This window comes from Plecotus auritus (assembly GCF_963455305.1).
Source record: "Plecotus auritus genome assembly, chromosome: 6".
Taxonomy (NCBI): domain Eukaryota; kingdom Metazoa; phylum Chordata; class Mammalia; order Chiroptera; family Vespertilionidae; genus Plecotus; species Plecotus auritus.
In genome coordinates, this window is record NC_137773.1 from 95,210,193 (window position 1) to 95,235,774 (window position 25,582).

Sequence of the window (25,582 nt, forward strand, 5' to 3'; positions counted from 1 at the left end):
AGTCCACACCGGCCATGCCATTGAGGGCCAACAAGCTGGGAACTTGAGCTCATCCCCAGCTGGGTCTGGTTGGTTTGGTGGCCAAAGGGAAAACCCAGGACCTCCTGAGACTCTGAGTGGAGGCGGCTTGATCCCAGCCCCAGGTGCCAGCTGATGCCAGCCTGTCCACTTGACAGAAAAACACACGCTGGCCACCTGCCCCGGGGTATTTCCAGAAGAGAAATTTAATCTAATTTACATACTTCTAGGTACATTGATAACCAAAATGTGGCCACTGAAAAAAGTTAAAAGATTGATCAGCTCCCAGTTTCTAGCTGGCCCAGGATCGCAAAATAAAAAGATCCACGTTCCTTATTCTCTACACAAAATGCGTTTTTAAAAAAGTGAAAGGTCTAGGGAGCTGTACATAGACAGGAACAGTGAAAAGAGGGAGGGGATAGGAGTGGGGAGGAGAGTCCCACCCCACCCCTTCCAGGGCCCAGAGCCCCCAGAGGTTCTTGGGGGGCCTGGACATGGCAGGAGGCAGCTGTCAGCTCTGAGCTCTTCCCAGCTGGGAAGGCCCCTCTGGGGAAGGGGGGGCGGCCAACAAGGATTTCCGTGGCATTGTGGGCTCAGTGGGGGCTCCCAGGCCTCAGTGGGCCCGCAGAGGGAGCGTACCTTCCCCTGAGCAAGCACCGTGGCATGATGTGTTCGTTTGACTCGGGAACTGGGGGGCTGGGGCAGATCCCGGGTCTCACGAAGTGTGTGTGTGTGTGCAGCGCGCGCGCGCGCGCGCGCGCGCGCGTGTGTGTGTGTGTGTGTGTGTGTGTGTGTGTGTTAGCATATGCGTGTGTGAGAGGATATTCACGGGGCAAGAGGGAACCAGGACAGGGGGTCTTTGGAGTCCTTGTAAATGGCCACAGATGGCAAACAAAGCCCCACCTGGCTGCTAGACATTGGGGAGTGCTGGCCTTCCTCCCATGACCAGATCACCTGCCACCAGGGACCTGGCCGCTGCCCTGGCTGGATTGGGTAGGTGTGGCCTGAAGGAACACACCCTGGGTTTGGCCCCAGAGTCCTTGAGCTGGGGAAGGGGCGCCCTGGCTGTAGTGTGCCCGGCCCCCAAGGGTGCCGGTTTGAGGTTTTGGCTTGCTCCTTTGGGAACGGAAAAGAAAGAAGGAGGAGAGAGAGGAGGAGACCAAGGAGAAGTAGGAGACAGAGGTGGCACGAGAGAGATCTGGAATGCTTTTGTGTTAGGGTGCCTCTGCCGCCGCTGTCTGTGCTGAAGGGGCCTGGGGCTCCTCGGGCGGGGGGTCTGCTTTGGAGAAATTCATCTCCAGGATGTGCCGCTGTAAGTGCCGCACCCACTCCTCCTGGATGGAGAGAGGTCCCTGGAATTCCACCTCACAGAACCTGTGTGGGGGACAGAGAGAGGAAGGAGTGGCCAGTGCCCTGGCTATACCCTGAGTGTCCAACAAACCTGATGTTGCTCAGTGTGGACAGAACCAGACCAGGATTTGAGGGAAGGGAGCCCAGATGCCAGATGTTCCCCGATGGACAGCTATCTCTACCCATCATGGAGTACTGGCCAGGTCCCCCAGAGCCCTATTTCTATGCTCAGGGCAGTCTGCTGGATCAGGTGCTGGGTATGGGTCATCTGGCTTTCCAAGCACCTCCACCATCTGACTATAGGCATGTGCCCTGATTGGAGAGAGCAGAGAAACAGATCCTGCCCTGCCAAGCTCCAGGAGAGAAGGATAAAGCTAGGGAAAGGAGGGTCAGACACTAACAAGTACCTACCCTGCTCATGCACCCTTCACCAGCTCCCAGCCCTCACAGCCCTAAGAAAGGTCTCGCAGCACGTGGCCTCCAAACTCAAACTAGTGGCTGGAAAGACGTAGGTTTGAATCTTACTTCTGACTTGGCCTGTGTGGCCTGAGGAGGCCCTCTCACATCCCAGACTCCCAGTTTCCTGGCCTCTGACACTCACCTAGACTTTGGTATTAATAAACTAAGACCTATTTTTTTCTTAATCAGGAAGACACTTTTTGAGAGTTTACTGTGTTCTAGACACAGTCTGAGTGCTTTATAAACATTCAACTCTTAATCCTCATAACAAATCAATCAGGTAGGTCTGCTATTAATCCCATTGTATAGGTGGGAATATTGAGGCATGGAGCAGAAAGTCCTCGCCCAAGGTCACTAAGCTGCTAGGTGTCAGGGTCCCAGCCTCATGCTCTGAGGCATCTCTGTCCGTGAGGAGCCTTTAGCCTGGACCCAGCCCATCCCAGGGAATTGTTGAGGTTCCCTTTCCCAACCCTGAGCAGCCCGTCCTGTTCAGAGGCTCTGGATGGCCAAACCCCAGGCAGGTAGCCTCCCACCTTCCCTCCCTCTCCCAGGGGCCTCATACCTGCACTTGAGGGTATAGATGTTGCCGACGAACTTAACCAGTGATGTCTGGGGGGGACGAGGCACCAAGGAGGGGACTGGCCGGACCCGGGGTGGGGGTTGCCGCACCTCCTCCAGCTTCTGCTGCAGGTCATTGGCCTCCTCACCCCCCCTGGCCGCAGAGGTATCTGCAGGGCGGGCTTGTCGGCGCTCAAATTCTGAAGAGGGGGGGGGGGGAGAGGGATGGAAAATAAGCTGGAGGATGAGGACCCTGGGGAGGTTCCTCCTTCAGCAAGTGATGGGCGATTACTGTGGGGATTTGTAAGACGGGCAGCTGGTGCCTGGATGCTGCCTGGCCCTGGTGACAGGTGGGATGGCAGATGGATAAATGAATGGGTGAGCAAGTGAGGAAGTGACTCCAAGACAGATGCACAGCAGAAAACCTGGGGGAACAGTGGATGCACCCTGCTGGTGTCCACTGCCCTCATGACCCTCTGCCCCCAACACTCACTGTTGATGTTCTGCCGCTGGTGCTCCTCAGCTTTCACAGTGCCTGGTGGGCTGGCTGCCAAAGGCCGCTCACCACTGTCGGCTGCCCGGCCAGCCTCTGGCCCTGGCTCACCCCCAGCACTGCGGCCCACCACGGACAGGACCCCAGGTGCCAGCCCCAGGTGTGGCCGCTTGTCGCCCTCGCGGCCGTGGCCAGCGTTTCGGAACTTCTTGGTGAAGGGGCGGCCACCCTGGATGTAGCTGCGGTAGGCGCCCACCTTCTGGGGCCGGTGCTTGATCCACTCGCTCAGCGTCTCAATGGGTGAGCCATTCACGCACCACTCAGTCACACCGAACTGCCGCAGATGCGCCCGAGCATGGCTGGCCAGGGCCTTGCGGTTTTCGAAGTAAAGGCCACACAGCTCACAGCAGGCCTCGGTGGCTGCAGACAGAGGGGGCGCTGCTGAGCCCCAGAACCAAGGGAGCAAGGGTACCCAGAAGTTGCCGCCCAAGTCGGGAGACAGCCCCGCCTCCCACTGGGGCCTTGACCCCTGTTGGGGGTGGGCATGCGTGTGGCAGTGCCCGGCCATGCAGGCCCTGGCAGATGCCCTCCCAAGACCCTGCCACCCGCTGCTTACAGGAGTGGGAGGTCTTCTCGTGAAGGGTCTTTGCCTTGAAGGGCAGTTCAGTCTGGATGTAGGTCTTGGCCTTGACCTCTGCAGAGAGGAAGCGATCCTCCTGCAGGGGTCGCTTGGCTGCCACTGAGCCCAGGTAGCTGGTGGCTGAGGGCTTGGCACCAGTGATGGGTGCCAGGTTGAGCTCACGGGGTACCTGGGCCAGCCCAGCTCCTTGTTTGCCTGGCCGGCCAGCCATTGGCACCAGCGGCAGGAGGGGCTGCACAGACCCAGGAACCGCTGTAGGGGGCCCATCCTCAACCAAGGCCGGGGCCAGGTCTCCAGCTGGAGGCTCCTTCTTGATGAGGCACAGCTTAGACTTCTTCTTAAGGATCTCCCGAAGCGTGTCAATGGGTGAGCCATTGACGGACCACTCAGTCACACCCATCTGTCGCAGGTGGGAGCGTGCGTGGCTGGACAGGCCTTTTCGGTTCTCAAAGAACTCACCGCAGAACTCACAGCGGATGTCACGCACTGGCTCTGCCCGTGATGCTGAATGGGGTTGGGGAAGAGAGGAAAGAGAGAGGTGGCTACTGGCAGGAAGCCTTCAAGCTCAAGGCCAGTGTTAACTGCCCTGCTGACCCGTCCATGCAGTCCCAGACCCGAAGGACCTGCTCCCTCATCTTCCTCCAGGGGCCTTGGTGTACATCTAGTCCTTCTGCTTGTTCTGTCACTTCAAAGTCTAGCTTCCAGAAGATTCCCTGGGACATGGTGATATGTTAAGGAGCAAGCACTCCTTTGATCCGGGGTTCAGATGCCAGGGTGACTGTGACCCAATGTGATGCTGGGTAAGCCAGTTGCCCGCTGAGCCTGTTTCCTCCTCTGTAAAATGGAGATGAAAACTTCCACCTCCCAGTATTATTGGGATGTGGGATGGCCTAAGGCGGGAGCAGTTGAGAGCATGGGGCACCAAGCAGCATGAAATCACTGTGCTAAGGCCTAGGGCTGGGCCATCCTCATCTGCTGGGCATGCAGTAAAAGCTCAGCCAATCTGACAGTGCGAGAAAGAAGTAAATGACAGGGGCATTACAACTACTGCATACACAGCTTTTTTAACCTGACACCATGCTAAGCACTTTACATCACTTCAGAAAACCATACAGAGTGGGGACCACGCTGACATCTATCCTCCAAAAGAGGAAACTTGCCCAAGGTCATATATTGCTAGACTATGGGGCAGCTGAGAATCTAACCTGAACCTGACTCCCACTTAGTGTCCACAAATGTCAGAGAGATAGTTTAGACCAGTGGTTCTCAACCTTTCTAATGCCGCGACCCTTTGATACAGTTCCTCATGTTGTGGTGACCCCCAACCATAAAATTATTTTCGTTGCTACTTCATAACTGTAATTTTGCTACTGTTATGAATCGTAATGTAAATATCTGTGTTTTCCGATGGTCTTAGGCGACCCTGCTAGCAGTTCTTAACCTGTGGGTCGCAACCTACAGGTTGAGAACCGCTGCTGTAGAGCCTAAGACCATCGGAAAACACAGATATTTACATTACGATTCATAACAGTAGCAAAATTACAGTTATGAAGTAGCAACGAAAATAATTTTATGGTTGGGGGTCACCACAACATGAGGAACTGTATCAAAGGGTCGCGGCATTAGAAAGGTTGAGAACCACTGGTTTAGACCAACTTCTGGTGGGTTTCTATTCCTGCCCCTTGCAGACATCACTAATTAATCCTTGCAATCTTTATTCCTGGGAATCTGTTTGGTTGCCACTATCCAATCAATTGAAGATGACACAAGAAGTAGAATCTTTTTGCTATCACTGAGTGCATGAAGGAGAATCAAGAAGCAGCTCAGTAGCAGGAGCATACAGCTAGCTCCTTGTCTTCTGAACCTGTGTATCCTCCCTTCCATTTCAACCCTAGGCCCTCTGGGTATCCTGTGGGGAGCGGGGGAGTAATCCCCCACCTGACCTGTTCTCCCTGCCTTGCCCCAGGGTCACACTTACACAGGTTCAGGGGGGCCATGTCTTCCCGTGGCGCCACCCAGGGACCCTCAGACGGGTGTAGCTCCCCATGAAGGGCCCCTGGCAGCATCTCACGCTTGATCTCCACACGCATTTGTTCAGGTTTCAGCTTCTTGGTCAGGGAGGGTGCTGTCAGGCCTGAGAACATCTTTCTGGCCGTGGGAGGAGGAGAAGCAGTTGGTGAGTGGCCGAGGGGGCTGCCTGGTGGTGGCGGCAACTTCTTGGCCAGGGGCGAGAGGTGAAGGTCTGCAGGGCTGCGGGCTTCCAGCGAGCTGCCAAGACCTCCGCTGCCCACCACCTTGGCCAAGGCTTTTGGACTAGGTCCTGGTGGATTGAGGGATCCTCCAGGCCGGGACTGAGTCCGCCTCTTGAGGATCTCCCGCAGTGTGTCGATGGGCGAGCCGTTGACATACCACTCAGTCACACCCATCTGCCGCAAGTGGGAGCGCGCGTGGCTGGAAAGACCCTTTCGGTTCTCGAAGAACTCACCACAGAACTCGCAGCGGATATCGCGAGCTGGTTCTGGGCCTGAGGCTGCAGCAGAAGAAAGGGGCAGTCAGCACCACGGTTACCATAAACATTGTCACCTGCAGGTCTCCTGTTCAGCTGGGCTGCAGCACGCCCACAGGCTGGGGTAGTGGTTGAGGGCAGGTGCAGACCAGGGAGCTGAGGATTGGGGTGGGGGGCCAGACACCCAGCAGGAGCAAGGGGAAGCTCCAGAGAGCCATGGGCCCTAGGTCCTGGTGGAGAAAAACGGAACCAAGATTCCACAGCTCTGCAGGTCCCAACAAGGACTGGGGCAGGAGGGCAGGAAGTGGCAGCCTAAATGCCACGTGCCATCCAGACCAAGGACAACCATGGGCACATTCCACACCAACAGGCAGCACCCCACCCTTGGCCTTCATTCTTAGGGAAGGTCACATTCATGGAGGTCAAAGGCCAAGAGGGAGGGCATAACAGCCGACTGCCAACAATATCTCTGGGCAGAATCGGCCCACTGCCAAAGGCCCCTGTCTACTCCCTGCCCCAGCAAGGAGGGAGTAGGGAGGGGGCTGCGACCCCCCCGGGAGGGGCTCCAGGGCCCGAAGGGAGGATGGGGCAGCTGAAGCGAGAACCTACAGAGGTTGAGAGGAGACGGCTCCACATCAGAGGCCCAGAAAATGCCAGCGGCTGCGGCGGCCGAGAGGTCCTGCTTCCCCCAGGGGCTGGCCATACCCGCAGCCTTCAGCTTGGCCTTCTTGGCCGGCGGTGGGGGGGGGAGCAAGGAGAGGGCCGTGGAGGTGGGAGGAGGCCGCCCCAGCTGGGCCAGCACGCTGCGCCCGGGTGGGAGGCGATTCTGGATGCCGACCCTCCTGATGAGCCCGTGGAGCACGTCTATGGGGGATCCCTTGGCATCCGGGTCGCTGACGCCCAGGTGGCGCAGGTGGGCGCGGGCGTGGCTGGACAGGCCCTTGCGGGTCTCAAACCAGGCACCGCACAGCTGGCAGTCCAGCTCTCTGCCCCCGTCACTATCTAAAGCTGCGGAGACAAAACACAGGGGGGGGTTCACGGCCGCCACCTTGGCCGGCCCTAAGGAACTGAGACAGGAGGGCCTGGTGTGATTCTCGTCTGCTCACGCAGTCCGGGGTCCAAGACTTATGTCACAGATTGATTTTTAAGAGGTTCTGGAAAGTGGGAAGTCCTGCTTCCTGCCTCACTCTTTGGCATCAATATAAGTGTGTAGAGCTCAAGGATGTGGGGTAGAGAGGCAGTAGCCCAATTCCATTGGTCTAATCTGATGCTCTCAGGCCTTCACTGGCACCCCAGCTATGGGAGCTAAGTATGGTAGGTGGCAGGTACAAAGCAGGGTCCGGCATGGCTGCCCAGCATCATGCAACCAAAGGCACACCTGCTTGGGGCCCTGCTCCTAGAAGCACAGCAGACCATGGAAGCAGCTTCATTGGAACCTGAGGTGCCCCGTTGGGCAGGGGGCCAAGACCCAGGGCTCATTCCTGGGCTCTAGGGGCTGCCGATGTGTGGGAAGGCCTGATTTCTTAGGGGTCAAGTTAAACCTGCTCACTGAGACTTAGGGGGTTTCTTCCCACACCCTACTTAGCCAGATCCACAGGCAGACTGGACCCAGCACAAGTCAGAGATGCCTCTGCACGGGACTGATGGCCAAGAGCATGTGAAGACAGGGCCAACCATGGGACCTCCTGTCAGGTGGACCACTTGTCTACCTGCAGGACCCAAGACGCCCCACAGGTGGGAGCATGCATGGCTGGTTCCCTTCACTGCTCCAACCCTCAGGCCCACATAAGGCGAATAGCTGCCCCTAAGTGGCAAGGGTGATCCTAGCTGGCCTACCAGCCACAGCGGGAAGAACAGCAAAGTAAAGTGGGAAACAGGTGATAATATGCAGCATGGCCAGCACAACAGGAGATGCAGCACCGTGACCAATACTCTGACCCAGAACACAGGAACTGCGGTCTCCATTGCCCCCAACCCTGAACCCTATAGCCCAAACTGAGGCCTCCGCCCTCCCAGTGCTGGTACCTCCCTCAGCTCCCAGGACCCACACTCACTGAGGTTCAGGGGCCCCTCGTCCTCAGACTGAGGCCACTGTGCCTTTGGGGAGACCGGCCGGGGGCTCAGGGACAGCTGGGGGCTCTTGTCCTCAGGATTCTTGGGGATAGGGGAGCCTGCCAGGGCCAGTGGTGCCTTCTTGAGGAGTGGGGAGCTGGGCGGGTGAGCCAGGCCCTTGGCTGAGAAGCCAGGAGGCGACTTGATGGCCTTGTTGATAGCAGGGGCGTCCAGGGGCTTGGCCAGGGTGAGCAGGCTCTGTCGGGGGGCCCCAGCGACCACCTCCTTCGGGGAGCTGGACTTCTTAGTCAGGCCTGGGGGCAGCCCAAGGGGTGTGTCAGGCAGGCCCTTCTGCTTCACGAGCTCGTAGAGGAGGTCGATGGGGGCACCGCTGCTCTCAGACTCGGCCACACCCAGCTGCCGCAGGTGGGAGCGCGCATGGCTGGACAGGCCCTTGCGTGTCTCAAAGCAGGCACCGCAGACCTCGCAGGTGGTCAGGCTCTGGGCTAGAGGGCAAGACAGAGGCCAGGAGAGCCAGCTGTGAGGTCCCACAGGCCCTGCTCTCCCACTTCTCTTCCCTTGGGGCCCCGCTCACTCAGCTCCGTAAAAGGGTTTTGCTTCGGTCAAGCCCAGTGATCCTTAAAATGACCCTAATGAGGCAGGAATTGGCCTGTCCAGTTTGCAAATAAGGAAACTGAGTCTCAGAGAGTGGAGGAATTATGCCCAAGGGGCCAGTGGCAGAGTCCTACCGTGGTCCAGCCGGTGAAATTCCTTTTGGATCTCCAATGTACTAACCTGGCAACAGGTTTTCACCCAACTGCTGACCTGACAGCCACACACTTTACAGAGCTAAGTCCTGGCCACCCTCTGCCACTCAACTCATGCCCCAAACACTGGGCTGGAGGCCCCAGCCACCGTCTCGTAGTGCCCTGCATCCTCTTCTGCAGAGCCCTTATCCCTGCCTGTCTGCTTCTTTACCTCCCCGCTCCCCAACTTCATGACCCCAAGGACAAGGGCCAGGTCTGTTTTGCATCTCTGACATCCCTGGGGTCCAGCACAGTGTTTGTCACTACTCAATAATGACCTGAGAATCAACACACACACAAGGCAGTGTCATGAGGAAGATCACACAGCTAACGAGGGTCAAAGTCAGCCAATGAACTGGGTCTGAGTGTGAGCCCTTGACAATCATGACCACTGCTTCTGTGGATGCCCCTCCCTCGTCCAGTGAGGGTGAAGCTCAAGGCCATGCATGCCCAGGGCAGCAGCAGCTCAAGAAAAAAGACAGCTGGTATCTCCTTGGTGCCTTGCAGTGCCAGAGATAAAGTTGTGGGGGACCCACTTTAACCCCAGGTCCAAGAACTCCCTGTGAGTGCGACCAGCCTGGCTAGTACCATCACCCTGCCACCTGAGCCACTCACCCTTGAGGTCCGGCAGCTCTTGCTTGCTGCCATGAGAAACCTCTGCAGCCACTTTGCTGCTCAGCCGATTGGCCACCTGCTCCAGGGGCCCGGGAGCAGGTAGGCTCTTCCTGGGGAGCAGAGGGGGGCCCAAGTCCATGGCCACCATGGTGTTTTCTTCAGAACCCAGGCCTGTGAGGTTGGGAAGACAGCTTCAGCCTCAGCAAGGCATAGGCTGTCTACCCCTATAAGGACAGAGAGCAGGGACATGGTGGGGGGTTGCTTCATTCTCATCCTTGGTGCCTACTCTCAGCAACACTCCATGGAAGTTGAAACTCCATCCATAACCCCCCAAGCCAGTATGACACAGGGATGTCAAGGCTGCCCCCTGACAGCAGAGACTAGGAACAGCTTCCACCCGTCTCTGAATACAGGTTGGGGGACATAGTGTTAGTCTGAGCGAAGACTCCCATTCTAGAAGATCTCAGAGAAAATCTTTCTCTGGGCAGAACTTATGAGGGGAACATCTGTCAGTCTTGGAGACAGGTGGGTGGTGGTCAGAAGAGGAATTCAATAAGAGAAGGACAGAGTTAGAGGCAATGCAGAGATGAGGAGCCAGGACAGGGAAGAGGCTCCAACGGACTTGTGGGGAGTTTCCAATCAGACAAGACAGCTGGGGCTGGGGCTGGGGCTGCAGAAAAAACTGGCCTACTATCCCAAGCTGAGCTCTAAGGGGGTAAGCTGAGAATGACGACATCACTGGGGACAGGAAGAGTAGGAATCATGGAACTTTGTATAAAGTTTGTGAAGCATCATCCATCATGCCAGTAAGCTTCCCTGGGTTGGGTGTGCATGAGGACAGGGAGTCAAAGGTGTATTTTCATGGTCTAATTTTTCAGAGAAAGCGGCCTGAGAAGCCCGTTGAGCCCCCCTCCCCGTCCCCCCCCCCCCCCCACACACACACACAAGGTTTGTGCTTAAGAGTATGAACAGGGCTCTTAGGATGAAGGACCAGTGTGTCAGCCAGGGCCTTGGAGGCACTCAGTGCTATGATAGGGAGCCGGTCGGTCCCCTAGTCAATGTGAGTCCTACGAAAACAAGAAGAAGGCAAGCAGAGAGGGCCAGCAGGGCCACGACACCGAGGACTTTGTCGAAGTCTCCGGGTGAAGTGAAGTGGGCGCGTCTGTCAGATGGGACAGGGACTGTGTCAAGGCTGAAGTGACTTGGAGTGGGTTTCCCCGCTGGAGAGGCCGGAACTCCGATGAGGGACATCACGGGGCTCCCAGAGGAGCAAAGGACATCTGTCATATGGGGCGAGGGTCCCACGGGGTGGCGGTGATTGTTTCCGAAACCCGAGACCCTGAGAGCGGCGACAGGAGGCCCAGGACCCGCGCGACTGGAGGGCCTGGGGGGAGGGGCGCCCCGGAGACTGGACGGTGGTTGTCGGGGGCGAGCGGGACGCCGACTCTGTCCTCCCCTAACCCTCCCCGGCGCGGGCTCTTACCCGGCGCGGGCGCAGGCGCGGGCCCGGGCCCCGGCTCCGACTCGGCCTTGGGCCCGTCCCGCGGCGGCGGCGGCGGCGGCGGCGGCAGTGGCGGGGGTGGGGTCGACGGCCGCGGCGCCGGGAGGGCCCCCGCGCCCGGGCTCGGGGGGCTGGGTGGCGGCGCCCCCGCGGGCGCGCGCTCCCGGACGCCCACCGCGCGCGGCCCCGCTGCCGCCTTGCTCTCCGCTTTTGTCACTCGGCACTGGGCGGTGGAGGCGGCCATCTTGGCTCCGGCGCACGCGGGGCGGCCGCCCCAGGCGGGAGCAGCCGAACGCCGAGCGCCGCCGCCGAACCCTCTCTTTTCCGCCCCGCCCCTTGGTGTGAGCCTAGGGCGGCCGGCCGAGCGCCGAGCGCCGCGAGCGAAACGATCGTCCCGGCCCTACCCGCGCCGCGGCTCCCGGTGGCACGCAAGCCGTGCTCCAAGCAGCTGCCAACGGCCGCCCCAGCCTGGATAGCCCTAAAGCTCCGTCCACACGCACCCGCTTAACAGCCTGCAGGTTCCCAGAGCCCCGACGAGAGGAGCTAGTTGCCCTGGGACCTGCTCCGTTCCCTTCCCTGGAAATCTCGCCTCCGGGTCGGGCATCCTGGAAGATCCCTGGTTCCCAACCACGAGGATCCCCCAACATCATCCTGACCGCACTGTTCTGCAATTCTATAGAACCCCCCAAACGGCCGGCACCACATTTTAAGCACAACCCGCTTCTCTCTAACACCAAACAGATTGCCCCCAGCTGTTCCTTGACAGCTGGGTGGGGCCAGAATCTGACCGTTGCCCCGCCCCCAACTTGGCACCCGCCCCCTATGTCCCACTTAGGGAGGATTGGGAGAGGCTTTTAGGGACAGCTTTGTACGGCCAGTGCCCAGACCTAGCCCTAATCTTGGGCATCCTTCCTCAAGGCAAGGCTCCCAGGATCTTCTCAACCTGCCCACCATCCACCGCCCCCCTTCCCACCTTCACTGAAAGACTGATCATAGCTCCCCCTCAAGGACAAGGCCAGGGCAGTGCTGGGCTGCCTCCTCACAATCTAATGGTTGGCCAGCTCCCTCAGCACTAAGGAGGAGGCTGGCACACTGGTCTTCCGGTCAAAACAGTTTAGCCAGAGCTCAACCTGGCTGCTAGGTGTGTAAGGGATGTGAGCCTGACATTCAAGCCTCTATGGAAGTGACAAAGAAAGAAACAGGGCTGCCGAAACCGGTTTGGCTCAGTGGATAGAGCGTCAGCCTGCAGACTGAAGGGTCCCGGGTTCGATTCCGGTCAAGGGCATGTACCTTGGTTGCGGGCACATCTCCAGTGGGAGGTGTGCAGGAGGCAGCTGATCGATGTTTCTCTCTCATCGATGTTTCTAACTCTCTATCCCTCTCCCTTCCTCTCTGTAAAAAATCAATAAAATATATTAAAAAAAAAAAAAGAAAAAGAAAGGGACAGGGCTAGAACCTAAGAACTGCCAGCTATGCCTCCAAGCCTCTCCTGAGACACCACAAACCTAGCCAGGTGTGTGAGCTGAATGCTCAGGGTGCAGTCTCCAGCAGAGGCAAGAAGCCTGAGGTCATGTCCCTACTCAACTTCTCCCCAAAATGTGACCTCAACCCACCATTATCCTCTGTCTGTGCCTCAGTCACCTCTTTGTCCAAGGAGAAGGAGGGGCTTTGATAGGCCTCCCCTCCCCTTTGTGGACCCTCAACTGCCCTTCACTGGTAAGGGGGCTTGCAGATGGGACCAGCCTATCCCAGAGTACTGACTGAGGTAAGACCCTGGAAGCTCTAGACAGAAGAAACAAAGAAGGAAGCCTCAGTCCCAAACAGCCTCTGGACAACACCCCCCACCCTCCATGTTCAGGTACCTTCTCCATTCCCCAAAGCCCACCTATTCTTCACTGCAAAATTCTCTGCCTCAGGGTCCAGTAAAGGCTTCTACAAGGTCAGGCTCCACAGGCCGGTCCTTCCATGGTGTCTAACCCCAGGCCTCTTCACCAAAATATTACTTCTGTATTTCCCAACTCATCTCACTAGAGAGACCACCAAACATGGTGTTCAGAAGTCTAGCTCTACTGCTTGTGGCTATGGCAAAGCAGATGACCCAGTTTCCTTCTCTGTAAAACAGGAACACAACAATCTTTAGCCCCATGGGATTGCTTTGTGGCATACATGAGATGAAACCTTAGTATACAGCAAGCACTCAATTATGGGAGTGATTATCACTGCTGCCAGACAAATTAGGCACCACTGGAAATCTACAGTGTAGATTTTAGAGCCACATTGCCCAATAGGATCAGACTAACCCTTTATATTTTAAGTTCTCAACAGTCATATGTGACTAGTGGTGACCTTGTAGATTTCCATCATCTCAGAAAGTTCTACCAAATGGCATTGCTCTAGATAGAAGATGTCATTAAGAGCAAGGAACTGGAGCCTGACCTGCCTGAGGTTTCAAATCCCAGCTTCACCACTTCTGGCTGTGTGACCTTGGGCAGGTTAATTAGGTTCTCTGTGCCTCAGTTTCCTCATTTGTAAAATGGGGCTCATCATACTACCCTTATAGGGTTGTCACGAGGATGTACATTTCATGTTTGTAAAGTGCTTAGAACAGTATCTCACTCCTGGCAAGAACTCAGTAAGCATATGTTAAAATCACTGTCAGACAAGGCAAGGTGGAACTGGATCTGGGAGGAGCTCTGGGCCAGCCCAGGTAAAACAGAAGTGCCCCATAAGTGGCAGGGTAGTTGTGAGGACACTTGTCAATGTACTTTGTAGAGTAACTTGAAATACTTTCAGAAAAGGGGAGTGGCTGCCCCCCTCCCACCCCTCCATCCCTCTGGGCTCCTGCAAAGGGTCAGGGCTCCACACCTGCCCACCTTCTCTCCCCTTACCATCTCCGTAGGCTGGCCCAGGGTCCTCAGCCCAGGTGGGTGGGAAGGGCACTGTGAGAGGTAAGCGGGGCCTGCGAGGGGTCAGATAGCCACCAGGCATCCCCCCGGGCTCATGGCCAAGGGGGCTGGGGGGCCTCTCGGCGGCCGATGTGGCCAGCAGCTCCTGTAGGATGTTGATGGGTGAGACGGTGAGCTCCCAGTTTGTGATGCCAAAGTCACGCAGGTGGGCCCGGGCGTGGCTAGAGAGGCCAGCCCTAGTGTCGAAGCCGGCCCCGCAGAAGTCACAGCGCATCAGGCTGAAGGTACCAGGGTCAAAGTTAGCCACTGTGGAGAGAGAGAGGACATGGACTGCCTGGGAGGGAAAGGGTAGATGACTCTCCAGCCCCAGCCCTCCCTTCTCCTAGAACTGCTCACCCTCCCAGGATCACACACCTGGTGCTGTTCCTCACCTGGATGCCTCCCTTCCCCGTTGCCCATCATACCCCTGCTTGTGTCAGCTCCTGAGTCCAAATCCCCCCCACTCCAAGAAGCCTTCTCTCCTGACCTTCCAGGTCCCCCCTCAATGGCTCCCAGACTGCACCCTCAAACCCTTCTTCAGTTGTGGATTTGCAATGATTTGGGTGAGTGATCGATTAAGACCCTTCTTGTGTCTAGAGTTCATATTCCAGGAGTTTCCCACATCACAGCCCTGGTCACTCAACATCATAACTGCCTGATTTTGTGGCTGTCGGCCCATGTCCCTCACCCCTAATGCACATGTGTGCGTGCACACACACACACACACACACACACACACACACGCACTCAAACACCAGACCAGCATCTCCCAAAGTGGCCTCCATGACTGCCAGCATGAGAACTACCCAGGGTGCTCATGTTGGAGAAAGACCTCTGGAATCAGAACCTTGATGCCTGGGACTCTGCATACCTCACAGACAGCCCCAAGGGTTCTGAAGCCAGCCAGAGTCCCACCACTGTTGTGACTGGGCCGCGAACTCCAGGAGAGCAGGGACAGCTGCTTCATTCACTGCTGTGGCCCCAATGCTCAAAACAGAGGGGACCTCGCTCAGTAAATATTTGTTGAATGAAGAAACCAGTGAAATCCCCTGCCTGGGGCTGACTTCTCTGCCTATATACTCCTTCCTCCAGCTGCTGGAAGGGCCGGGGCATGGGGTATCCCCATACCTCCTCTGAGGTGGTTGCCTTTGCTGTGGCTCCCAGGTCTTCCCAGAGGGGAGGCCCCAACTTCACCCAGGTTGGCACTATGGGAGGATTTAGAGTGAGGGTTGTTGGTTGGTTCAGACTCAGCTGCCCAGCTCTGTGTCTCGGGGGCCTCGGAGGGAGGTGGGTGCTGGATCGAAGCCCCCCTACCTTTTTTCTTCTTCTTCTGGAAGGAGAACCTTTGTTCGATGGCCTTCACCTCCTCAGCGGAGATGAAATGCCGAACATTGTAGCTGACGCCCACACGGTTTAGGTGGCCCCGCACATGGTTTGCCAGGCCGATGCCATTGTGGAAGCGATCAGGGCAGTAGGGGCACTTCCGCTCCTCGTGCTTCAGCGCCACTGTGGGGTCCCCATCCAGGATTGTGTCCAGCCCCAGCGGGCCGCCCAGCGGTGCATCCAGGAGTAGGAAGTCCAAGGGGTGGGTGCCCTCCAGCCCCAGCTCCTCGGGTGGCAGCCTTGGAGGCACCCTAGCTGCCGCAGCCAAGACTCGGGACCTCAGCTTAGCCACCAGCACGACGGGTACCATCCCACGGAGCTGCTGTTGCTGTGCTGGTGAGGCCTCGGCCGACCGTAGGGCTTCTCGGAAAGTCCGCTTCAGCTCCAGGGCTGGCTCTGGGATGAGGCCAGGGACAGCGAGAGGTGGAAAGACCCCATTTTCAGGGAAAAAGTCCATTTCCGAGGCCAGCTGTATATCCTCCTCCTCCTCTTCACTCCAGGGGTGTCTCTGGTCCCCCAGTGGGGCTGGGAGCCCCTGCAAATGCATAGTATTTTTGCTTCTACTGGGCTGTAAGGAATACGGGGTGGATGCTAGTGGTGAGGGAAAGGCTGGCCTTCCCAGGGGCCTCTGGCCCACGCTGTGCGGTAGTGGCTTTGACAGTGGGAAATCCCTTGTGCCCAGCTGCTGGCAGCCTGGGCCAAAGGCCAGGCTGGGGTCGTATCCAGTAGGGTTCTCCTGCCATGTAGGGGCCAAAAACGGCTCAGCATTGCCAAAGTAGTCCTCAGCAGCTTCAGGGAAGTGGGCATACATGTCCTGGCTGGTACCAGGCTGGCTGGCAAGGTTCTCCTCAAATGCCTCACCATCCTCCTCCCAGTGGGGACGGGCATGCACAAGCCTCACATGCTCCCTGAGTAGGCTCTCGCTGGGCGCTGGGAAGCCACAGAAAATGCAAGCATTGAGACCTGAGGAGGCTCCATAGGGCTCATAGCCGAGGGCAGTGGCGTCGGGGCCTGGGCTGCCACCCCCAAAGTGCTCCTTGGCAGCCTGGCCTGGTGACTCTCGCACGTGCAGCTTGGCATGCTGCACAAAGGCTTTGGAGGAACTGGTGCCAAAGACACACTTAGAGCACTGCAGCCGTGCCTCCCGGCCCTCATCGTTTGGGATCCGCTTCAGCTTCTGGATTTCTTCGAGAATCTTCTCCCTGGAGGCCTGGTGCAGCTGCCGATGGTGCTCCAGGGCACAGGGGTCAGCAAAGGCCCAGCCACACTCACTGCAGGCCAGTGGGGCCAAGTTAGCGGGGGGCTCCTGGCCTGGGGCTCGGCGATGCTGGCTCATGTGCTCCAGAAGGTGCTCCTTCTGCTTGAAGTAGATGCTGCACTCCACGCACGGGAATACAGTTGGGTCCTCGTCCTCATCCTCATCCGGGCTGGCCACCCCCTCAGCCACCTCCTGCAGCAGCTCACACAGGTAGGGACCGGTCCGGACGGGGGGCAGCAGTGGCTGCAGTCGCTCCACAGATGCCTCTGAGTTCACCGTCCAGGTCTGAGTGGCCACTTCCGTGGCTGACCTAGGCAGACACCACTCCGAAGTTGGCTGGGCCAGACCCTCCAGGTCTGTCAAGTGCTCTCTGGCTCCTACCTCCACATCCAAGTTCTTCGTAGTGCCCTCTCCAGGCACCAGCACTGTCCTGAAGGAGGTGAGAGGTGGTGGTGGGGGCAGCAGGTCCAGGGGCAGCCCTGCATTCTGGGGTGGGGACTGCTCATCTGCGTCTTGGAGCCAGTTGAACCTGGAGTGGCCCTGGGGGGACTTCTCCAAGAGCTTCGGTTCGCCCTGGTGGTACAAGAACCTTCTAGAGCCCTCAAGCTCAGCGTGGGGCTTCACAGTTCTCACAATGACCGAGTCCTCGAACCTCTGCTCAGATGGGATGCCCTCCCCAGCTTCCTGGACCAGGGGGTGCTCCCAGGGCCCCCGGCCATCAGGGAGGCCAGAGAAGTGGCCCAGGAGATGGGGTGGTGGGGAACCTGGCCGGAAGTCCAGGCTGCCTCCATCCCAGCAGCTGCAAGGAAGTGCCAATGGGGACAGGTTAGCCAGGGGCCTCAGTTTCCCTTCCTTGGGCAGGGGAGAGGGGTCCTCCCAGGCAGCCTGAGACAAGCCCCAGAGATCCAGGCCAAGAGTGACCTCAGAGTTGCCAGGAGTGTGGGGGTGAGGAGTAGGGGGAGTACGTGTGGACCATTCTAGAGATGTTGGACCAAAAGCCAGATTCAGCTCCCAGGATGCACCTACTCATATAGCCTAGCCCTGTTGCACTGTAGGGAGTGTGTAGTCACAAGGTGTTTCCCCAAGACTGGTGGCACAGTCAACTCTCATTTGTCCCCTGGGAAGGCCCAAGGCTCTGACCCGTGTTCCAGGCTGCTTTTGTATTAGTCCTCCCTGAACTGGGGGGGGTTTAATTTATTTAGTTTCACCTTTCCAGCAAATTTGCTGAAACTCTGTGGCATGAACTGCTCCAGGGATGTGGCTCCCTCTGTTACTCCCCAACCCACACAGCATCTTCCCTCTTGGAAGGGCAGAGTCAGAGAGATACAAAGTCCCCACCCAGCCCCTGGCCCCAGTGACCCAGACCTCCTTTGGAGGAGGGAGGAGTAAGGCCACCTCACTGAACCTCAGTTTTCCTAATAACGGGACAAGTCCCAAGAACAAGAAGTTTCCATGCCCTTATGCAACATCTAGGGAACACTCTCACTCTCATATCCGTAACCAAAGAAACCTTAACACATGACAGGTGCTTATTTAAAGCATCCCAACCACAGCCCTTCAACAGGGGACCTTGAACACATGAAGTGCAGGGTGAAGATGACACAACTCAGTGTTGGGGAAACACTTCACTTGGCCCGAAGCCTGGCTCCCGATCAGCCCATGACTAATATGGGTTCTTACTATGACTGTTCCTGATCCATCTCCCTTCATTTTCAAGATTCTGCCTCCACAAGGGATGTTGACCACACTGAGGGGCCAGCCAGAAATCATGGGGTCACCTCTCTAAGCCCCATCAGTGACATGAGAGACTAACAGGACCATTCTCCCAGGGCTATGAAAAAAATTCAGTGGGGTAAACCTGTGCAGGAGCCCAGCATACAGTAAACGCTCAATAACAGAGAGCTATGGTTAATCCTGATCTGACTATTATTACAGATTGACACCTTCCAAGCCTTTTAATAAAGGGTCACTGCCCTCAGCATGGCTGTTGATTTCTGTTCCTACCTAACATCCCTTGGATCCTCAAGACAAGCTGGTGAGATGCATCGTAGGGACTTTACAGATGAGGAAACTGAGTCTCAGAGAGGCCTGGTATCATTCTAAGGGTCACCTGACAGAGAGAGGACTCCAAGGGTCCTACCTCCAGGTTCACCTCTGGCTCTGCTCCTGGCAGGGATAATGAGAGTTGACCGTCTGTGTTCATCCCAATCCTCCCCCACCCCCTGCACACACCCAGGGCCTTGCCTGCTGGGAGCTACCTTCTCCTGCCTGGCCTCCTGATTCCCTCCAGTTCCCTTCTCACTTCTGGGGCTTCTCTCAGGCCTGGGCACATCCTACTTGCCCCCCTGCCCTCCCTGAGGTCAGGGCCAGCGTGGCACTCACCAGCTGCTGATCCGATGGGTGGCGGAGGTGGCACGGGGGAGGGCTTCGTTGAGGCCGGGATGGGACTGCCCGTCTGCAACAGAGATGGGAGACCCTGAGGGGCTGGGGTCCCCCTGGCTGGGGCCCTTCGCACCCCAGCTCTGGAAGCCCTACCGGGCACCTTGCAAGGGCCCGGCTCCCCCACCCTCACCTCTGAGAGGCCTTTGGCCTCTACATTCCTGAGCCCTGAAAGGGCTTAGCTCTTTTGGGGGACACCAAGGGGGTTGCTGCCTTCAGTGGTCCTCTCTTTGTCCCTGCTGGGCAACCAGGATGGTTTTTTTAAAGTCACACACTGGTAAAAACTCTACCTGGCTCCTCATACCTACTATAAAAGCCAGATCCCAACCACCACCTACAAGGGCCTGCGAGGTCAGACCTCTGCAGGTCTCTCTAGCCTTAGTTCCCTCTCCTCACCCCTCACTCCACCCCAACTGCTCCTGAAATCTCAAGCCCAACTAACTCTTTCTGGCCAGGGGCCTTTGCATTGGCTATTCCCTTGGCCCTGAAGAGCCCTTCCCTAGCCACCTGCTAAAGTGAGCTCCTATGATTTTCTCTCCCATCACCTATTTCATTGCTTTCTTAGCACTCTCTGAAACTGCCTAGTTCCTTCTCTGGATGTCTGCATGCCTGTGTTCCCTGCTAGCATGTAAGTACCCCCCAAGGGCAGGCACCTTTTCAGCCTCATTCATTACAGCACCCAACAGGTGCTAAACAATACTGGCCAGATGATAAGTGAGAAGCCTTCTAGCCTGAACTGCAGGGGTCCTATCCCTGCCTTTTATACCCCCTTCCAGGCCTACATCCTAGAATCAAATCCTCTCCTAGGACCCTTCACACAGATAGAGCCAACTCTCCATTATCCGCCTGTGGAGCCAAGGCCTGGAGTGACCACAGGGATCTTGGTCTGTGCCTCCTCTGCCCACTACCCCCATCTGACAAGGTAAGCATACCAATCAGGGCTCCCGCCAGCAGCCTGGGCCAAGGTTAACACACTGGGGTAACTTGCACCCTGTCCAGAGCCCAACAGATGCAATTTCTGGATTAGTATCAATCTGAAGAAGGGCCAGAAAGAGGAATAGTGCCAGGGCTCATTCTTTTTCCAATCTCCCTTCATCAAATTTGCTCAGGACAATGAAGGTTGACTGTCAGGAACCCAAGTAAAATATGGGCAGGAATGGGTAGAGGGATCAGAAAGTTGTGACCACTGACTGGGGGTCTTTGTGCTGAGCCTGAGAGAAGGGCTGTGACTGGGTGTGGTCTCTGGAAGGTGAGGTTGCTGATGGAGCTTCAGAAATTCATTGTCCAGAGCAGCTTATCATCCTTGGTGCTATTCATATTTGGGGCCAAGTATTCTTGGAAGGGGCTGCCCTATGCATTGTAGGATGTTGAACAGCATTCCTGGTCTCTATCCACTGCATGTTGGTAACCCCTACCCCAACCCCTGCAGTTATGACAACCAAAAATGTCTCCAGATATGACTAAAGTGTCACCTGGGGGCAGAGTCACTCCTTGTTTAAGAACCCTTGGAGTAGACAGGCGTGGAGCACAGCCGGGCCAGGGGTATGCTTGGATGCAAGGGCCAGTGTCAGGGTGGGAGGATGGGGTGGATGGAGTGTTGGAGACGGTGTGATGGTTGGGAAAGCCAGACCTGAACAAGCCCACAAGCATCTAGACCACAAGCATCAGAGGTATGAGTTTCTCAGGATGGGGCAACCAGTTCACTAGCAACAGGCCCCAACACAGCCACAAATCTCAGGGTCCAGGCATCCTGCTTCTGAGATTCTAGGACCTCAAGCTCCTGAGATTCCGGGCGTCCCAGATTTGATGATTCTGCAATTGCCGTTGTCTAAGAATGCCATGAGCCAGGGGGCTGCTTTGGCCTCTTTGAGCAGCTCCAGTGAGGCTCCTATTTTTAGTGGCAATGACTTTGAAGGAAGCAGGCCAAGCAGAGCCCCATATCCGAGACACCTGGGGGCCAGGAGCTCACCCAGCCAGTAGGGATCCAGAAGTCCCTATGGGTCAGATGAGGCGCCCAGGCAGTCGCCATGCCAAGGGGCCCTCGAGGACTCCCATCTTCTAGGATCCCCAACAGGTTTGAAAATGAGACAGGGAATACAAGAAGAGTGTCCATGAGCAGCTTGAACCCCAAGCCAGGCAGCATGGCAGAATGGCCAAGAATCTAGGCATTGGAGTCAGATAGATCCTAGTTTAAGGACCCAGCGGTGACCTGAAGAGCATGCCTTTCCCATTCCAAGCCTCAGTTTCCTCCTCTGTGTAGTGGGAATAGCCACCGACCCAGTTTCATATGGCAGGTGACTGGTGTCAAGAGGTCCCAGTAAATGTTCCATCCACAGAGGCAGCGGTAGTGGGGAAGGAAGGAGGTAGGTGTGCCTAGGGGGTCAGAGACGTCCCAGGTTGGAAGCTGGAGGCTGGCCCCAGAGCCTCAGGCCCCTGCTCACTCCATGCTCTGATTTCCTCTCCAGCCTGAGGCTCCACAAGGGCAGATGCGTTGTTCATCCCCTGGCCCCCTGGTCCCAATACCAGTACACACCAAACTCTTCATCAATCCATGTGAACCATCTTAGCTCCTGGGAGGCCAATCAGAGAAGCCAGACATTGGTGGGTGGCTGCAGGGAAGTTGTGGGGCCAATAGCCATACTAGAGGACAGAGGAGGCAGTGGACACATCCATGTCCAGGTGGAGAAGTTTGAAGGTAGCCATTCCAGGGGTGCCCAAGGGCTGGGTGGGGCTGAGGGAGGGCCCAGGCCTCGGAGTGGAACAGCAGCCCCAGTAACTGTTCCTATTTATAGATATCACAAGACTCCTAGGGCAGGTGCCCATGCCAGGGAAGGGGGGTGAAGTAGGCTGAGAGGGCAGCAGGGGATGGGGGGAATGTCATGTCCGAAGCCCAGGCCCTCCTCCAACCTTCAGGCCCAGACCCCACTTCAAGCCATCCCCACCGCATGCCCCCATTTGTTCAGAGACACCAGTAAGGGGTGGGCCTTGCCCTCCTCAGCAGCCACATTCCCCTCCTCCTCAGGCACATGCACTGAACCCTGGTTGATTCCCTGGGGGGCGCTAAGGACACACCCGCCTACTTACCTGGGGCTTTTGCCAGGTAGAGAAAAAGCACCCAATACCTCAGAACCAGAACCAGAAAAGGCCCCGGGACCTCAAAGCCTGTTCCCTGGGGCTCCCACAGTCCAGGTCCTGGGCCCTCTCTACAGGCAAGTTGGAGGGGCACTGTGGCCTGGGACAGGGTCCTGCCCCTCTCAGCCTTGGTTACTAAGGTTTGGAAAAGGGGATTACTAAGGTTCTCTAAGCTCTGATACCCTGCAGGTCTTACCCTGCCACTCCCTGCATAACACCTTCAGGTGTCAACAGTCACCTCCATGCCATTGCATATATGGAGCCCGCTGCCTAATTCACTATTGCTCATCCTCAACTCCTGGATGCCTCCCCCTCTCACCTCCCCCACCCCCCCAAGGCTGGGCCAGACTGGGCTCCCCCATTGTAGTTCCAGCAACTGTGTCATAACACCTGGTGGTTGGTCTGTCTCCCTAATCCCAGATGGCAAGGTCCATGAAAGTGGGGATGGTGTGTGTACTTAGTCACTGGCTGTGACCCAGTGCCCAGCCCGAGAAGGTGCTCTGTAAATATCTAAGCATCGTGAGTGTTGCTAAGGATGCCTTGATAGAGCATGGTGTTAAGGATGAGGGGTGTCAAGCCAGGTTACTGACTAGCTTTATGACCTTGGGCAACTTCAACCCTCAGGGTCTGTTTTCACATCTCTAACCTGGGATAATAATAACAAAGGCTACCCTACAGAGATCTTTTTAGAATGACATAAGATGATCACTTAAAGGGGTTAGCAAGTAGGAAACCCCAACTGAGTGCTTGCAGATTCCTGGAAACCAAGGCCTTCAGGGCAGGCAAAGGAAATGGAGATGTGTCTGGTGCATCAGCCTGTGCTGCCCCACCACTCTCCAGCCATATGCTGGGCTCGTCCTTACCACAGGGCCTTTGCACCAGCCACCCCCTCTACCTGGCTCCACCTGGCTCCACTCAAATTCCCCCCTCAGAAAGGCTTTCCCAGGTACCCCAGGTACAGGCCTGGTACTCTATTGAATGCCTTCACAGCATCTGTCACTACCTGCCTGTATGTATTTAGTTGCTTGTTGCCTGTCTCCCGTATTAGACTGTCAGGCCCCTGAGGGCAGGGACTTGTGCCTCTTTGTTTATGGCTGTATCCCTAGCCTAGAACAGAGACTGACACATAGTAGTTGCTGAGTATAATGAATAACTGATGAGGTGGGAACAGTATGAGGTCCCCTTTTGCTGGGTAAACCGAGGCACAATGTGGTGGATGGCATCCCTGACTATCCAATCTCTCCCCAGCCACTAGAGGGCACAAGCTGTTTTGGCTCATGGCTCAGGGGCAGGACTCAACAGGACAGTGCAGGAAGAGAGAGCCAGGATAGACTACTGAGGCAGGGTAACCCTGGGGAACAAGTGGGCTCAGAAAGGGAGCTTAGGATTCTAAGCTGGGCACCTGGACCCAATTAATGTGCTCAGAGGAGGAAGCCAGGCAGATCTGAGTTCAAGTCCCAGTTTCTTGTGACTTACTGTGGGGCCTTCGTCAGGTAACTGGCCCACAGAACCTCTGTTTAATAACTGTAAAATGCAAAACTAAGCAGAGTGCCAGAGAAGGCTCTGGACCCAAGAAGAATCTGAATTCCAATTCAGCCCCTGCTGGGCTGGGTGACCTGGCCCTCTCTGAGCCTTGGGAACTGAGCTGGATGCTCCATCAGGGCCACAGGGCCCACTCTCTTACCAGAAATGCCACCTCTGCCATCCAGAATGTCTCGGGGGTCCTCCTTGGTGACCGGAAGGTAATGGGTGGACCGGAAGATGCCACCATCCCCTTCAGCTGCCTCAGCCCCACCCTCAATGTCCTCTCTTGGTGCTGGGCCAGGCAGTCTCTCAGGGCCTCGAGGACGGTCTGGGGCAGCCAGGCCGCCCACCAGGGGTCCATCCATGGATGCTCTCTGCTTGGCTCCACTCAGTTGCTGGGCTGGCTCAGCAAGGCATTGTAGATCTGGGGGCAGAGAGACAATGCTTAGAGGAGGTAGGAAAGGGACTCTGCCTCAGTTTCTCCTTCCTTGAAGCCCCAGTCCTCACTCTTGAAGCCTAGTACTTCAGTTTACCGCCCAGCCCAGGTGAACTATATAAATGGTGCTGAGGCCCTACCCACATACAGTGTACAGAGAACACCTCTCTCTACACAGATCCGGTGCTGCCTCAGTTTACCCATTTTTACACATGCACACTCAGCCACCTTGTTTTATTCCAGCATTAATCCTGTCACTTCTCACAGATGCCTCCCTTTTGCACTTTCCCCAGTTGTGCCCTCACTTCCATGCACACATATACCCTATGCCCGTGCCTTGGCATGCATGCAGGTCATCTCTACACTCTGATCTTATACCAAAAATCATTACCCCTGCACTTTTTCCACAGTCCAGTCCTCCCCGCAACACAACCTCAGGGTTCTCCAGCATTAATACCTTCACCCTCACAACAGCCTCAAGTGACCCCAGATTAACCCCTTTGCTTTCCCCCAACATTACCCCTCATGCACACCCCAACCTGGGTTCCTCCATCCCACCCTCCCAAGATCTCTCTAGTTTGCAGGCAACAGGGATGGATGGGGCTCCTGGTCCAGAAATGAGGACCCTAGGGAAGCCATGAGGGTGGGGGCTGTTCTCTACACCTATAAATACCTTCAAGGTAACGTCGGAAAGTGAAGGGCAGGAATGAGGCGCCCTCCCTGGGGAGATGTTGGGGAGGCCAGTCGAGGCAACCGGGGCGGGGCCGGGGCTCCCGGCCTGGCTGCAGGCGCTGCCCGGGGGGCCTAGGGGCTCCCAAGGGGCCCGTCCGTGGACTGGCAGTCGTGGCGGGGGTCTCTGCCCAGGCCTGGAGGAAGCACCTGCAGGTGCCCACCGGGTGGGTAATGCCAGCGGGGAACCGGCAGGACCGCAACTTCCGAGCACTTTGGCAGCCTTAAGAAGGGGGCTCCAGCCTGGACGCCCCCTCCGGGAGTGGCAGGGGTGGGAGTGGCGCCGCGCCAGCGCACCCCTCGGGGGACCGAGGTCCAGGAGCTGCGCCCTCCGCCCGTGCATCTCGGGGTTGGAGACCCCGCGGGACGCGCAGAGGTGGGGGGGACACCTGCCCCAAGACCCCCGCTCCTCCCCCCACCTGCGCGGCCCCGCCCCCGACAAGGCCCCGCCCCTGAAGGCCCCGCCCCGCCCCCCGCCTCAGGGGGTCCCGCCCGGCCAGGCCGGGCCGGGCCTCCCACTCCCCGCATCGGCTCCGCCCCGCCCGCGGGCTCCCCAGGCCAGACCGGGCCTCACCGGGGAGGCGGCGCCGCCGGCCAGGTGCCGGGCTTGGAGCTCCCCTCTTTGGTGCGGCCGTCGCTGCCGCTACCGCCTCTGCCGCTACCGGCGCCGGTGCCGCGGCCTCCGCAGCCACCGCTGCCTCCACCGCTCGGGGGACATTGTCCCTTTAAATCGCTCCC

At 57.3% G+C, this 25,582-nt stretch overlaps 1 protein-coding gene across 11 annotated transcripts; it reads right to left on the bottom strand.

Annotated features, from left to right (window-relative positions):
- Positions 1-203: 203 nt before the first annotated feature.
- WIZ (WIZ zinc finger) lies at positions 204-25,530 on the bottom strand (the record flags this gene model as incomplete). Of its 11 annotated transcripts, XM_080676005.1 has the most annotated exons (13): positions 204-1,392; positions 2,390-2,585; positions 2,879-3,298; positions 3,495-4,022; positions 5,497-6,048; positions 6,634-7,032; positions 8,079-8,582; positions 9,498-9,668; positions 13,887-14,210; positions 15,258-17,383; positions 18,967-19,039; positions 23,840-24,103; positions 25,419-25,524. In XM_080676005.1, the coding sequence occupies 12 exons, from the start codon at positions 24,042-24,044 to the stop codon at positions 1,233-1,235; spliced, it is 5,658 nt and encodes a 1,885-aa protein (XP_080532131.1). In that variant the 3' UTR covers positions 204-1,232. The 11 variants fall into 11 exon arrangements, with proteins under 11 accessions (XP_080532131.1, XP_080532129.1, XP_080532132.1 ...); XM_080676003.1 differs by lacking the exon at positions 9,498-9,668; XM_080676006.1 differs by lacking the exons at positions 9,498-9,668; positions 25,419-25,524 and adding an exon at positions 24,789-24,907.
- Between the last annotated feature and the right edge of the window lie 52 nt (positions 25,531-25,582).